The sequence below is a fragment of the Zea mays genome, chromosome 3, assembly GCF_902167145.1.
Source record: "Zea mays cultivar B73 chromosome 3, Zm-B73-REFERENCE-NAM-5.0, whole genome shotgun sequence".
NCBI classification, from domain to species: Eukaryota; Viridiplantae; Streptophyta; class Magnoliopsida; order Poales; family Poaceae; genus Zea; species Zea mays.
In genome coordinates, this window is record NC_050098.1 from 117,416,688 (window position 1) to 117,431,801 (window position 15,114).

Sequence of the window (15,114 nt, forward strand, 5' to 3'; positions counted from 1 at the left end):
TTGAAATAGTATAGTCAGGAATCTTATCATGTACCACCATAAGATAATGAATTAGCTTTAGTAGGTGACACACTAATCTACTTAGCTAATAAAACCCCCAAAGGAACATGTCTTGTATTTACTCGTCCTTGTCTACAATTCTTTCTTACCATGTGTTTCTAACTCAGATGGTCAATACCCGAAAGGGAGGCGGAATTGATCTACCTGCCAACCCATTCAACTGGAGAGTACTTAAACAACAAGCAGAAATGGATCCTTCGAATCCTCCAACGGCTGGGACTGATCCTGTGGTTGCAGCTCAGATGCAGATGCTGCAACAGATGGTGAATACGATGCAAGATATGTAGGCGCAGATGTGACAGGAGCGTCAAGAGATACACCAGGAGAGACAAGAGATGAGGGAGGAGATGCATCAAGAAAGAATGGTGCGACAGCAACAAGCACCATTGCCTCCACCACCAGTTCCACCCCGGGACAAGCACCAGGAGTTCATGAGCCACAAGCCACCGACGTTCGCCAGCTCTCCAGATCCTCTGCACGCTGATGATTGGCTGAAGTCAGTGGAGAAGATGCTGATTATTGCATAGTGCTCTGACCGGGAGAAGGTTCTTTATGCTTATGGTCGTCTTACTGGTCCTACTGCTGATTGGTGGGATTCTTACACCGCTGCCCATGACGCTGCTGCTACTATCACTTGGGCAGAATTTGCTACTCAGTTTAGAAACTACCACATTCCTGCTAGACTGATGAAGATAAAGAAGGAGTTCCTTTCGCTGAAGCAGGGCACCATTTTAGTTAGCGAGTACCACGACAGATTTATTGAACTCTCAAGATATGCACCAGATAAAGTGGCTGAGGATGAAAGGAAACAGGAACACTTCATTGAAAGACTTAATGGACCACTGCAGTATGCACTGGTGGATCACTCCTTTCCGTCATTCCAGAGGCTGCTTGACAAGGCCCTAGCTATTGAACACAAGCGTGTTCAGCTGGGGGATATGAAGAGGAAGGCGATCACCTAGGATCAGGGGAACAGTAGCGTTAGTCCTCGCTATGTTCCACCCCAGGGTACACCAGCTCGTACGGGAGGAGGTCATCGCCCAGCTCAGTTTACACCACAGGGGACTCCACAGACTCGTCAGGCTACCCCCACTGGCACCCCGATGAGGTTCTCAGGACAGAGTGCAGGAACTACATGTTACAAGTGCGGTCAGGCTGGGCACTATGCCAATGTTTGTCCATAGAGGATTGCTAGTACCCTCGTCCAAAACAAGCAGCAAACTCCAGGATCTGGCAAGGGATTCAACATTGCCAGGGTTAATGAAGTCAGTGCTGATGCTACTACTGATGGAGCTGACATCGCTATTGGTATGTTTTATATTAATGCAATTCCTGCAGCAATATTATTTGATTCTGGTGCTACACATTCCTTTATTTCTGCTCGATATGCCACCACAAATGAATTATCACTTCAAACTATGAAAACACCAATGGTAGTAATTACACCTAAAGGGCATGTTGAAGCAAATTATATGACCAACAGATTAACTTTGATAATTATGGGGAGAGAATTCTGGGCTACCGCTATGGTATTAGAAGAGAGCAGTATAGACCTTATCCTTGGTATGTCATTATTAAGAAAAGCAAAGGCAGTTATACACTATGCTAGGGGAACTGTAGAACTCACCAACTCTAGAGGAGAAAGGTTTGAAGTTGAAATTACCGTAACTGCCTCTACCAGACCCACCGTATTTCTAGTAGATGGGAAGTTTGTAGGCAACAACATCTGTGTGGTTAGAGATTTCCCCGATGTCTTTCCAGAGGAGTTACACAGGATGCCACCAGATAGGGAAGTTGAGTTTGTCATTGATCTCTTACCTTGGACTGCTCCTATTTCAAAACGGTCATACAGGATGTCAGTAGAAGAACTAAAAGAACTTAAGAAGCAACTAACTGAGTTACAGGAGGCTAGGTACATTCGTCCGAGTTCCTCACCTTGGGGAGCACCGGTTCTGTTTGTACAGAAGAAGGATGGTTCACAAAGCATGTGTGTGGATTATAGATCTTTTAATGATGTTACTGTGAAGAACAAGTATCTTTTACCCTGCATTGAAGATTTATTTGACCAGATGAGAGGTGCAAGGGTATTCTCGAAGATTGATCTCACATTGGGGTATCATCAAATAAAGATTAGGCCATTTGATATTCCCAAGACGGCTTTCTCAACTCAATATGACCTATATGAATTTACAGTCATGTCGTTTGGACTAACTAATGCACCAGCCTATTTTATGAATTTGATGAATAAGGTGTTCATGGAGTATCCTGACAGATTCATCGTGGTATTCATCGATAACATTCTCGACTATTCCAAGAATGATAGTGATCACGAGGAACATCTGCGGATGGAGCTACATAAGCTACGGGATAATCAACTTTATGCCAAGTTCAGCAAGTGTGAGTTTTCGCTTGATGAAATACCATTCCTTGGGCACATCATATCCACGGGTGGAATCGCAGTGGATCCGTCTAAAGTAACAGCGATAGTAGGTTGGAAGATACCAAGTTCAATCATGGAAGTCCGAAGTTTCCTGGGACTCGCAGGCTATTACCTGTGATTTATTGAAGGGTTATCCAAGATTGCTAAGCCTATGACCTCACTGTTAGAGAAGAGAAAGGAGTTTAAATGGACATGGGAATGCCAAGAGAGTTTCAATCAACTAAGGTTTAAATTGATGGCTGCCCTATTGTTGATCATGCCAGATCTACAGAAGGGTTTCGATATTTATTGTGATGCAAGCCGCCAGGGCTTGGGATGTGTTCTTATGCAACAAGGACATGCTATTGCCTACGCATCTTGTCAGTTGTGGAAACATGAGTTGAACTACCCCACTCATGACTTAGAACTGGCAGCCGTAGTGCATGCACTCAAGATATGGAGACATTATATTATGGGAACTAAGTGCCAAGTATACACTGATCACAAGAGCTTGAAATACATATTCACTCATAAAGATCTCAAACTTAGGCAATGCCGTTGGTTGGAGCTCATCAAAGACTATGACCTGGAGATTCATTATCATCTGGGCAAGGCGAATCTGGTTGTGGATGTCTTGAGTCGGAAGGAGCATGCCCATGCAGCTATTGTCGCCTAGCTACCTGATGAGTTGGTAGAAGATTTTAGAAGACTCAACCTAGGAATAGTTGCACACACTGAAGGAGTCACTATTGAAGTGGAACCTACCTTGGAGCAGGAAATACACAAGGGTCAGATCGGTGATGCTAAAATCCAAGAGATCAAAGATCTGATTACTGAAGGTAGGGGTCTAGAATTTACGGTGTATGAGCAAGGCACAATATGGCTTAAGAACCGGATATGTGTTCCTGAGATTGACAGCCTCTGTGAGACTATACTGAAAGAAGCCCATGACTCTAATTATTCTATTCATCCTGGTAGCACTAAAATGTATCAGGATCTGAATCAAAAGTACTGATGGTATGGGCTAAAAAGAGATGTGGCTGTGTGTGATGTGTGTCAAAGAGTCAAAGCTGAACACCAAAGACCAGCTGGACTACTGCACCCGTTAAAGGTACCCGAATGAAAATGGGAAGAAATTGGTATGGATTTCATTATCGGGCTGCCTCGCACCTCAAAAGGTTATGATTCGATATGGGTGATTGTGGATAGACTGACCAAAGTGGCTCACTTCATTTCGGTCAAGATTACTTATAAATGATCTCAATTGGTAGAGATATATATGGCTCGAATTGTGTGTTTACACAGTGTACCGAAGAAGATCGTTTCCGATAGAAGCTCACAGTTTACCTCAAGATTTTGGAAAAGCTTTCATGAGAATATGGATACGAAGTTGAGCTTCAGTTCGGCCTATCACCCTCAAACTGATGGCCAAACTGAGAGGACTAACCAAGTACTAGAGGATATGTTGAGAGCTTGTGCTCTTCAGCATGGAGGCAGTTGGGACAAGAGTCTGCCATATGCGGAATTCTCTTATAATAATAGTTACCAGGCCAGTCTGAAGATGTCACCATTTGAAGCTTTATATATGGCAGAAAGTGCAGGACTCCTCTCTATTGGGACCAGACTGGAGAAAGACAATTCTTTGGGCCTGAGATTATTCAAGAGGCAGAAGAACATGTTCGCATAATCCGAGAGAACTTGAGGGTAGCACAAACTCGGTAGAAGAGTTATGCTGAAAATCGAAGAAGACCACTGGAGTTTGAGGAGGGTGACCATGTGTATCTCAAGGTGTCACCACTTCGTCGAATGAGAAGATTCAAAGTAAAAGGCAAGCTATCCCCTCACTTTATTGGACCCTTCAGAATCTTTAGGCGAGTTGGGGAGATGGCCTACCAACTGGAGCTACCTGACCATCTATCTGATGTGCACGATGTATTCCACGTGTCTCAACTCAAGAAGTGTCTTCATGTCCCTGAAGAACAGCTACCAATGGAAGAGCTCAATGTTCAGGGAGATCTAACTTATATGGAATATCCTATCAAGATCATTGACATTTTGACTCGTGTTACAACAAATAAAGTGATAAAGATGTGCAAAGTGCAATGGAGTCACCATGGTGAAGATGAGGCTACTTGGGAGAGAGAAGAGCTTCGGATAGAATTTCCCCACCTCTTCCCTAGTCCTACCTAATCTCGAGGACGAGATTCTTTTTAATGGGGGTATGATTTGTAATACCCAAATTTGTAAACTATATTAAGGAAAGAATTCTCTTATGTGTTTTGCAATTGTTCAACTAAACATGTGAACACCACATTTAAAAGCAAGTAATTAACTAATAATACCAAAAATAATTTGTGCATCATGTTGGTTTTGTTTGTATGTGCATTTAGTAAAAATAGTAATCACATTAATGAAATAAATTAATGTCCCATATTGAGGATCTAATACCTACTTAGACTATTTAAGAATGGGAAATAACAAGGAAAGGAGGAGAAGGAAAATATTATACAAATAAAAATAAATAGATAAATATATCCTTCTTACACTAGGATTTGAATTTGGATACTTAGCTCAAATGTGAGACTCATGAAAAAATTCAAATTTAAATTTGAAATCAAGAAAATGAAAAGGAAAAGAAATTAGAAATTGTAAAAAGAAAAGAAAAGGGGAGAAGCCGCATTGGGCCCAATCCGCAGGAGTCAGCCCACTAGTCTCCTCACTGCGCGGCCCAAACTCTCTCTTTCCCCGCGTGCGCACCCGCCTCTGTCGTGTGGGCCCCCACGTCAGCCACTCGAACTCGTGTGGCCATTCGCGCGTGCCGCGGCGCCGACAAGTGGACCCGCTTTTGCCAGATCCATGTTCCACCTCGCCACGACCGCGGGCGTGGTCCGACTTCGCCCCCGGAGAAATCAGAATCTTCCTACCATCTCGCCACGGTCGTTCCTTCCTCTACCTAGTATTAAGCCCTGGGACGTATCCGCTCTCGTCTGACCATCCGCGCGCGAGAACCGTCGAGTCCAGCAACTGTACCATGGCGAGCAGGGAGAGAAAGAATCGGGCACCGCTATTGCCGTCGTCGAACCTCACCTCCATCGCCGCTCACCGCCGGTGACCCGATCCCGGGCATTTGGGTGTGGGCATGGATCGTTCTCAGTGAAGAATCTGGGTGCGTGGATCCTCGGGACCGGGCGAATTTCTCGTCGTCTTTACACCGCCGCTGCGGACTGTGCTTCGCCATGGCCTGCTTCTATCGTTTTTCGTGCACACTGTAAGTCTTTCCATGATGTTCGTCGTTAAGCATACGTCGCGTAAGATGTCTCGGTAGGGAATTAGTTCGCTAGCTAGCCAGTTTGGCCGTACTCCGGCAACGCTTCGTCGTACTTCTAGCGGCACTGCCGCGGTTCGCTGTGAGGAGGACGATGGTCTGGTGCCGTTGGATCTTCTTTAGATGGCCCGGATGTGTTGTTCTTCTTTGGCGCACATATGAGACGCACCCAGTTTTATCCCTTAAATCCGGGTGTGACACATCGTCGTCCATCTCCTCTAAGTGCCATGTTCGTATTCACATAGATCTCCTCGTCGAATAGAACCGATCTTCTTTGAGTTTGGAGCTTCGGTGCCTCGGCGCCTGTTCGCTGGTGATGGCACCGCCGCTGGTGGCCTGTGCGTCGTCGTGGGCTGATCGGGGTTAGGGGGAACTGTTGGCCGTTGGATGGGCGATCAGCGGTCAGGAACATGGCCTCGGTAGCGTTTCGGCCAAATGATTGTGCACCATTGGATTCCGATCGGGTGGACGCAAATAGATCTCGGCTATTTAAAATCTGAACCGTGGATCTCGGAACGTACGGTTGTGAATAGATCGCGTGTAATGCTTCGGGTGGGATCCGCGTTGACCGTAGATTTCTGATCAGGTGGTTGTAGGCTTATGTTGCACAAGATCCATTTTGGACCATTAGATCGGGATCCAATGATCTCGATTGCATACCGATTCATAACCACGCCGCTCTAATCTGGGCCACCGATATCTGATCGTGCGGCCCACAGTAGGCGATACCCCTTCGGCCAGGGGATTATGCAAAAGAGACCTTGTAGATTTATCAAATTAACCTGTAGTCCTGCGTGTGTTAGGAGACCTGTACCCTGAGCCTTAGAAACTTTACAAGATAGCCCCTAAATTCTTTGGTAATTGGCGCGCAGTCCAGAGAACAGAGAAATCAGATAAAAATTATAGAATTTTATTTTTAGTATATAAATAATTCCAAAACTCATTTAATTCATAGAAAATTCATTTTAATTTCTTTTTAATCCATTCCAGTTGCATTAATTTTGTTTTAATATTGTTCATCACCTAGTACCTCTGTTTATCCATGAAACTTAGATTATAATTATTCACTTGAGTTATTCCACACTAAGCACTTAATAACTTCAGAAATTCATAACTCGACAACCGTAATTCCGAATTTAGTGATTCTAGTTCCTACAATCTCGTTACAACGCGTAGAATATTATCATGCATTATGTTTTGTTGTTTGGTATGATGTTAATTTCTGCTATAGCATGTTTGTTTGTATTGATGCGAGTAGACGAGCCAACTACAGAGGATCCGGGTGTTCAGCAGGTGGAGACTGCTGAGCAGGAGCTCGTTGAATGCAAGTTGTGCCCTTGATCACTTCTTTTTACCCAATAATGTTCTTATTAATCATAATGATCTGCATAGGTTAATTTTGATGGGACCCAATATGTTACCCTAGTTTGGCTATCTTAATACCTTGTTTACCACTGAATTTTTGGGTAGTACCTGCTATTGCTTTATGTGAATTTGGGTATGGAGATACACATGATTCATGATCATACTTTTATTATCAGTTTGTTATTTACTGTTCATGATAAGATCATTGTGTTGATTGGAACATGGAACGACCACCCAGGAAAACAGTGCTACCACAAGGGTGGTATGGGACGCCCTTGGCTGACTAATTAGGAAAGCTAGTGGAGGACTACCTTACCCGAAAGGGGCAAGGGCAGTAGGGGAGTGGTCAGTGTATGGAGGTCCTTGGGTTGATTTTGCTGCGATGGCGGTCAGGCGAAGGATCCCTGCATTGGAGCTTCCTAGAAACTATAGCGGGTTTTCTGAAGCTAGTGGAATTTTGTAAAGGCCTCGTAGTGTTACCCTGCCTCGCTTCCTTGGTAGAGGTGTATGGGAGTCACGATCCCTTGGCAGATAGGTAACATGACTTTTGGGTAAAGATGTGCAACCTCTGCAGAGTGTAAACTGGTATATCAGCCGTGCTCACGGTCATGAGCGGCTTAGACCCTCACATGATTAATTTATGGAATTAAATTCAATTTATCATTTGCAACGCATTGGGATTTATTATCAATTTTGATCTATTATTACTCTGGTTTGGTATTTACTTACATTTAGTAACTGCTAATAAAATTTGACCAACTTATTAAAAGCTATGTTCAGCTTTAACCCTTATTTGTTGATCAGCCCTACACTTCACATGAACTCCCACCTTTGGTGAGTTCATGCACATTATTCTCCACAACTTGTTGAGCTATGATCTTTTGTGAGCTCACTCTTGCGATATATAAACCCCCCACACGTGAAGAGCAGGTGGTCCAAGAGGAGCCGCCCTATAATGAAGAGTACGAGTTGATCTGGGTGGCGTCTCCCAGTTAGCTTGATGGTGCCAAGGAATAACATTTAGTTCATTTTATTATTATTATTTATTTTTGTAAGACTTCCGCTATGTAATCATGATATTTGTGACATTTATTTTTATACACTTTGTCATTATATGTGATGTTCTTCTTTGGCGCACATATGAGACGCACTCGGCTTTATTCGTTAAATCTGGGTGTGACAAGTAATTACTAGTTATTTATTTACAACAGTGTATCGTTGAAATAAAAAATAAAAAATGGAAAATGTTGGAATGGTGGTTGAGTTAGTTGTAGGAAAATGTATATTTTATTGGTATGATGTGGTTTAGAAACATGATATAGGTGAAATCTATGTAGACGATGAAGATATAGGGGGAGATAGTATGTTGGCGTGCTAGTGGGATATAGGAGTTAAAATTTAGAGGGAACCGCTGAAGCTAATCGAGAAGAAAGCGACAAGTCGTATTAGAATTTGGGTATGATATAAAAAGGGCAAGGATTGGGTTGGCATCTCCTAGTGATACGCCGTTGGGTACAGTATCAAATAGGCAAGGATTAGGTTACCTTCTAGCGATGCACGGTGTTGTGATCTAGGCATGGTGCCAAATAAGGATTGGATTGATGCTGTTCTTTAATGGTGTGCTATTATTTAGATGTGGTGAAAAATATTATTAGGATTTTTTAGAAAATGTCAACATATTATAAGAAAATTTAATGGTCAAAATAGATTTGGCATGGGCGCATGGCTCTTACCTAATCAAAACAAATTTATCATTTTAGGACAAAGTTAGTATATGACATGAAGCCAAAAACTCGCTTAAATCTTCGTCCATGAGTTGATCGATACAAATTAGTGTTGGTCCTTGGCACTTACTTATTGCCTGTAGTTGTATCAATTATTTGTTCAAATTTCACAGCAAAATAGGCCAGCCGTTAATCATTATGCTCCCTGAAAAAAAAACTATGTGCTGAAATTACATACATGTAGGTGTAAAAAAATACTTTATGCTAAATTATCAAATGTTTGGTCAGATAAGCAGCTGTCGATGTATGCAACGTTCCTACCCTCCCCTCCTCTGTTGTGCATGCTGCTAGGATGTTCCAATCGATATATTTTTCCCTTCTTAGCTTATCAGTGCATTAATCATTATTAGCAAGATAATAGTGACAGCCAACAGATGGCAAGTTATCCTGTTCTGCCTCTCAATAATGAGAGCATTGGTAAAGAAAAAACCAAGGCAAAAGAAATAAAAAAAGAAGTAGCAGCTGTGTTTTGTAATACAGCAAGTGCATGTTTTCTAACGTACAAATTTCAAATGGATTTTTTATGTAAAATAATATAATATAATAAGGAAAAATAAAGTAGCTTCCCATAATGTCATGTCCTTGCTAAATCTCGTTGTTGGCTTCCAGAAAGTAATGTACGATGGCACTTCAATTGCAGTTCATGAGACAGATCTTGCACCAAGATCACCCACCTTAAATCCCCTGTACGACACCGTTTAGATCTCCCTAGACTAGGGGTGCTGTATGGATAAGACATGAACCTTCAAGTGTGGTTGACCATGCAATGAATCATCGGTTGGTGACGCATTTTTGTCCAGTGAGCTGCTCCGCTCCAATAATTCTAGCGCGTGATTATGTCCGGATGACTCCTTTGTACTAAGCGTCAGCTAACGTGTTCAGTTGTCAACCACTCGTTAGAAGCATTGGAAGCTAAGAACAAGCATTAGACTGCAAATACTAATAAACTCTTTCCTGCCTACTTTTGTTCTCATGGACCCTCCTGGATTTTCTTGAAAAAAAAACCTATGACCATTATGGCAAAGCTTCTTCCAAAAAAAAGAAGTTAAACAACCTTAAAATAAATTATTTTTAGGCTGCGAAAAAAGGTTTAGAAGATTTTTCAAAATAAATAATCTTTAGCCCGCGTACAAAGTTTCAGTTAGAGCATCCATTCATCCTCAAGATTGCAGATGGCACAAATCATTAATTACACAGAATGCTTTACACAAGAGCAACAGTACTGGGGGTGGCAAATCACACCAACAACAGCTTTGCACCTTCCCTTCTGGAATGCTTACACCTGGAAAACCCAGATGGTCCTAACTTGCAGCGGGGTCAGTACGGAGCTCCCTCCTTTGATACTGGGATGCAACCCCACCCTTTTTTATTTTGTCAACAAAAGAGGTGATGCGATATTTCAGAAAAAGCAAAAGCAACATACAGAGGCTAGTCCATGGCAAGTGAACTTGTGCACGCTAAAAGCCAAATCTTCCCATCCTAATCCACCCTCACAACAATGCGCGGTTGTTCACTTCCTCTTGTCAGTCTTTGCTTTCAACCCTTCAGGCTCACCGGCAAAGCTCACCGGTCGCTGTCGGACGCTGCATTTTCCTTCCTTCCTGCACCATCTTTCAATTATACATACATGCCACAGCTCACAAGAAAGATGAACAACTTGGCAGCAGTCCCCACTCTTGCATCTGTAACAGAGTGACTCAGGAGGGGGGCCAAGCAGCTCATAAGATTCTCTCCATGGTCATTGCTGCTGCTGCAATCGAAAATCGAAGGCCTGAGATTCTACATGACCATCTAGGTGCAAAGGCATGCTCCCCGCGCTTCCAGAATGGAGCGACGATTTACTGATCTTCTAGGTCTGGGCAGGCTGTGCTGGCAGCTGGGTGTGGCTGTGCTCGCCTTCGTATGTCACGATTAGCATCGCCGGGTCGTCTACACATCGCTCGACGTGCTTCCTTGCTGGGCAGCCCCTGACGCTGCTGCATTTGTAGTAACCCCTGCATTTGATTAAAGCCAAAGAGAATATGTGAAACACAGGGGGGAACAATCAGCCCCATGTGCTTGCCTTCATGGTATAGCTACATTTTCCTATCATCCAGAGCAGACTTAAAGTTGGATATGGGGTAGGGGAATGAGCGCAATCAAGATTAGGATGTAGATAGCCTAACATGGCATTCAAACGCCTGTAGCAATAATAATTTACCTACTTTTGGTCCCCCCCCCCCCCCCAACACACCATGACAGATCATTGTTTTGTCAGTAAATGGGCACAAAAAGAGTTGAGCCCTGAGACTATCCACTAACCAAATATTCAATTGTGCTAGCTACTAAGTTATCGACAGGCCTTAGTTGCAGAACCACTTGGGAGGAAGGAAAAGATAAAGTGGGGAGGAGGATCAACAGACAATTATTCTACAGATAAAAGGGGCACCCTGAGAGCCTGATGCAGATATGCCACCTCCCATGGTGCAAGGGGAATAATGCATCAATCATTATGACTGCAAAGGATTTGATACACATTTTTCATATTAGTTGAATATTTCTTGTTCGGTTCATACCTCGGGTGTGGGGAACCCTTAATTGGCTTCTGCCCGTACTTGCGCCACGAGTACTCATCAGGAGGGATATCAGCGATTTTGTTGCTAATGGCTGGCACTCTAATCGACCTCTTAATCCGCAGTTTCCTGTCAAACAGAACAGCACCATTGCTCAAAGGGAGTCAATATTGCACCCAACGAGACATAACAAGCATAATATTTGGGGCTATGAGAAAGCAAGTTACCTTCTCTTTGAGCAATGGCATCTGCCAGTGGTGGCACACTTGCCTCTTCCATCCTCCCCTCTACCCGTGCATCGCCGTTTGGGCGCACGGTGCGCATCTGCTGGGTCGCTCGCCACCGGGGTGCCTACCAAATGGAACGGCCGCTTCCCATCCAAGCTCGCCATGCTCCTGTCTATACTCAACGACGACATGAATGATCTCGCAGACGACATGGTGCCAGCAGCACCACCGCTGGGGCTAGGGCTATCGAACTTGAGGCTGATCCCACTGTTGCTCCTCCTGAACATCTCGGCCTGCAGCTTCTGCCTCGACTGCTGCTGGTGGAACGGGTACCTATGCGCAACACTCCCAATCTGGAACTGCACAGACAGTGGCTGGACCAGCTTGGGGGCTCCAAATGGATGAGGGCTACACCTGCTGCTGGAGCAGGCCAAATCCAGCCCTCGTGAGGACTCTGGCGCACTGCTAAGCCGAGCGCGCATTTGCGCATAGCTAGTCGACTGAGGTGGAGATGGAGACCCAGCAGCAGCAGCTGTGCTGGGCATCATCTCCAGCGGGTTGCCGCTGCCGGTGGCGATCCCCAAGGGGCTCTTCTGGTTGACGAGCCCCAGAGGCCGGACTCGTCTGGAGAACCTGCCTCTAGCATGGCCACAGCCACCTCCGCCACTGGCACTGCCGAGGAGGGCCGCTACCTTCCTGAACTTGGCGCAGGCTTCAGCCGTCTCTGAAGCTACGCTCTTGAGCAGGGCTGGGTCCTGCTGCTGCGAGAGCAGAGCCAGCACCCGGTGGCAGCTCTCCACCGCGGCCATGTTGGCCACCTCCACCTCCTCCATGGCTGGAAAGCCTGGGACGGAGAAGCAGCCGCAGGAGTGGGCAAAGAAACGATTGTTCTTTCGTCGACCCACGAGCTCCTCCTCCACCTCGGAGGGGCCTCAGAACCAGAGAGAGGTACGAATTAAGCAGATCTCCGGCCGGGGAATCTCAAGACGCCTGGATGGGAACTGCACAGGAACGGCCCCATCAGGATCCAGGGTGGCGGACTACTCAAATCCTCAGCTCACGAACAGAGCACGGGACCGGATTGCGCACCTGGAAGCCAACACGGCGCAGCGCAACGGCGGCGGCCAAAGAACGGGCCGAACAAATCCGCCCGCTCAAGCGCCACAGGCGCGCGCGCGGCAGAACGGCCGGCGGAAGCGGAATCGGAAGCTGCGGCGGCGGCGCGGCCCGTCTGTGGCCGCGGCAGGCCTGGGGTTGGAGTGGACCGAGGAGGAGGGAGGAAGAGAGCAGCGGCCAGCGGGGGGAAGAGGGGAGCGCGCGGCGGAGGTATATGTGAGGGGCTGGCTAATTTGCCGGATTGGGAGGGGTGTTTTCGGGAAAGCGTCGCTTTCGGTTGGGACTCGGAGTCAACAATGTCAAAGACAGCGGTCAGTGGGGACATGTCATGGGGTACAATTTAAAAAGAATACTAAAGAAATGGTGAGTGTCAGCTAGGAACACCGGTGCGACCTTGAGAGGGGCACCCGCACCACCGAGGTTTACAAAACCGGTGCCGGCAGTAAACCGGTAGGTTTAGCAAAACCGCACCGGTTTCGGCTAACTACTGTTTTTTTCAAAATTCGTTTTAAATTTAAAAAATTAAAAATCATAAAAACCGAAAATCACTGGTAAACTGTTTTTAATCGGTAAACCGCTATTTTTTGCCGGGAAATCGGATTTAATGTCAAGATTGAGTTCCAGTTTAGACATTCAGTGGTCAATTTAGGTATATTAGTCTTGTTTACTTTTATATGCTATATGTGAAGATGTTATATGCTATATGTGAAGATGAAATATGTAGCTCAAGTCTAGTTTAGGCATTTAGTGGTCAATTTCGGTTCCATTTCCTGTCAAGATCGAATCCGTAGCTCAAGTAGCTTCAGTTCTTCTAGCTATCCGTCTGGACAAGACCCAATCTGGAATCCTTATGCATGGCAATGGAAACCGGGACAGGGACTACCAGGCGAAGTACCACCATCGATCATATATGTAGTCGTAGATGCGAGTTTTGCGCCATGCGTCTGTTTAGTTGTATATTTTATTGTGTGGTGTATTACTTCTTTCTATGTTAAGATTGTGGAATGTATGTTTAAAATCGTATAGATAACGGTCCGTTGGAGGAATTCGAAGGAGTTGCAGGCGAAGACCCTGAGCAGCAGCTGGTTGGTGAAGGCAAGTGTCCTCCGACCTATTTATGTCCTTCCTACTCATTTTATAATTTATCTCCTACATTTACACAATTTATACCTAAGGATTTACTATCATTCTATTTATCATGTCCTTGTTCGCCTATTTGGGTTGGATCATTTTTGGTTTAACTCTATGCTAGCGCTTTATTCTAATCAATGAACATGATGAGATTATTTATGATACGATGTTTACTTTTGATTATGATGATGTATTTGTGACATTTAAGGGGGCTCGAACAGTTTCTCGAGTGTCTCTCCGTAAGGACTGGTTCGTTGGATGACCACCCAGGAAAACAGTATATCCATGAGGGTGGTATGTGACGCACTTAGATAATTAATTAGAGGAACTGAGGTATAGTTTGCTTCACCATCGTGCCGTCAATGGGGCTCGGTGTATGCGGCTCGCTCTACCGAGGGTGGTTTGCCCCTTGGGGAGAAGTGTGGTACATTTAAGAAACCTAACGGGCAGCTACAGTCTCAGGGAATCTTTGTAAAGGCTACGTAGTTAAACCTTGCCTATTCACCTTGGTAGTATTTAAGGGTTTGATCGGACCAAGGCAAAAAGGAATCATAGCTCGTGGGTAAAGTGTGCAACCTCTATAGAGTGTTATGAAACTGATATATCAGCTGTGCTCACGGTTGTGAGCGACCTTGGGAGCTCTATTGATTAGAGATACTATGATCACAGATGATGATGAGGATAGTTATGGTTTTGATGATTATGATTATGGTTTCTGGTATTCTTTCTGTTTGGTCTCTACTAGTAATAATTACCTAACCAACTAAAAGCAACTGCTTGATCTTAACCACACATAAAGCTAGTCCACCACAACCAAACAGGACAATTGTTGAGTATGTTGATGTGTACTCACCCTTGCTTTACAACACAAACCCCCCAGGTTGTCCACATTGCAACCATTGCTCAGGAGAATATGAAGTCGTGGTGGAGGATTTCCAGGAGTTCCAAGACTATGATGAGTTCTAGGCATGGGTTAGCGGCAAACCCCCAGTCGGCTGCCTGTGAAGGCCGTGTTTAGCTACGTTTTGTTTTCACACTTTGATCTATATTAATGACTCTGTGGATTTCTCGGACATCATGATGTAATCAGATTAATACTATTTTATGTTATTATTTGAGCATTGTGTGATGATGT

General features: G+C 44.7%; 1 protein-coding gene across 2 annotated transcripts; it reads right to left on the reverse strand.

Moving 5' to 3' along the window:
* Positions 1-10,088: 10,088 nt before the first annotated feature.
* LOC100191630 (uncharacterized) lies at positions 10,089-13,118 on the reverse strand. Of its 2 annotated transcripts, NM_001137059.1 has the most exon segments (4): positions 10,128-10,947; positions 11,509-11,634; positions 11,733-12,733; positions 12,822-13,015. In NM_001137059.1, coding segments are annotated over 3 exon segments (1,104 nt in total). In that variant the 5' UTR covers positions 12,566-12,733; positions 12,822-13,015; the 3' UTR covers positions 10,128-10,802.
* Positions 13,119-15,114: the final 1,996 nt, after the last annotated feature.

Coding starts and splice junctions, on each gene's coding strand:
- LOC100191630 (XM_035965617.1), bottom strand. CDS start 12,565: ATGGAGGAGGTGGAGGTGGCCAACATGGCCGCGGTGGAGAGCTGCCAC. Junction 11,635..11,732: donor TGCCATTGCTCAAAGAGAAG/GTAACTTGCTTT, acceptor TCTGTTTGACAG/GAAACTGCGGATTAAGAGGT. Junction 10,948..11,508: donor AAGGGTTCCCCACACCCGAG/GTATGAACCGAA, acceptor AATCAAATGCAG/GGGTTACTACAAATGCAGCA.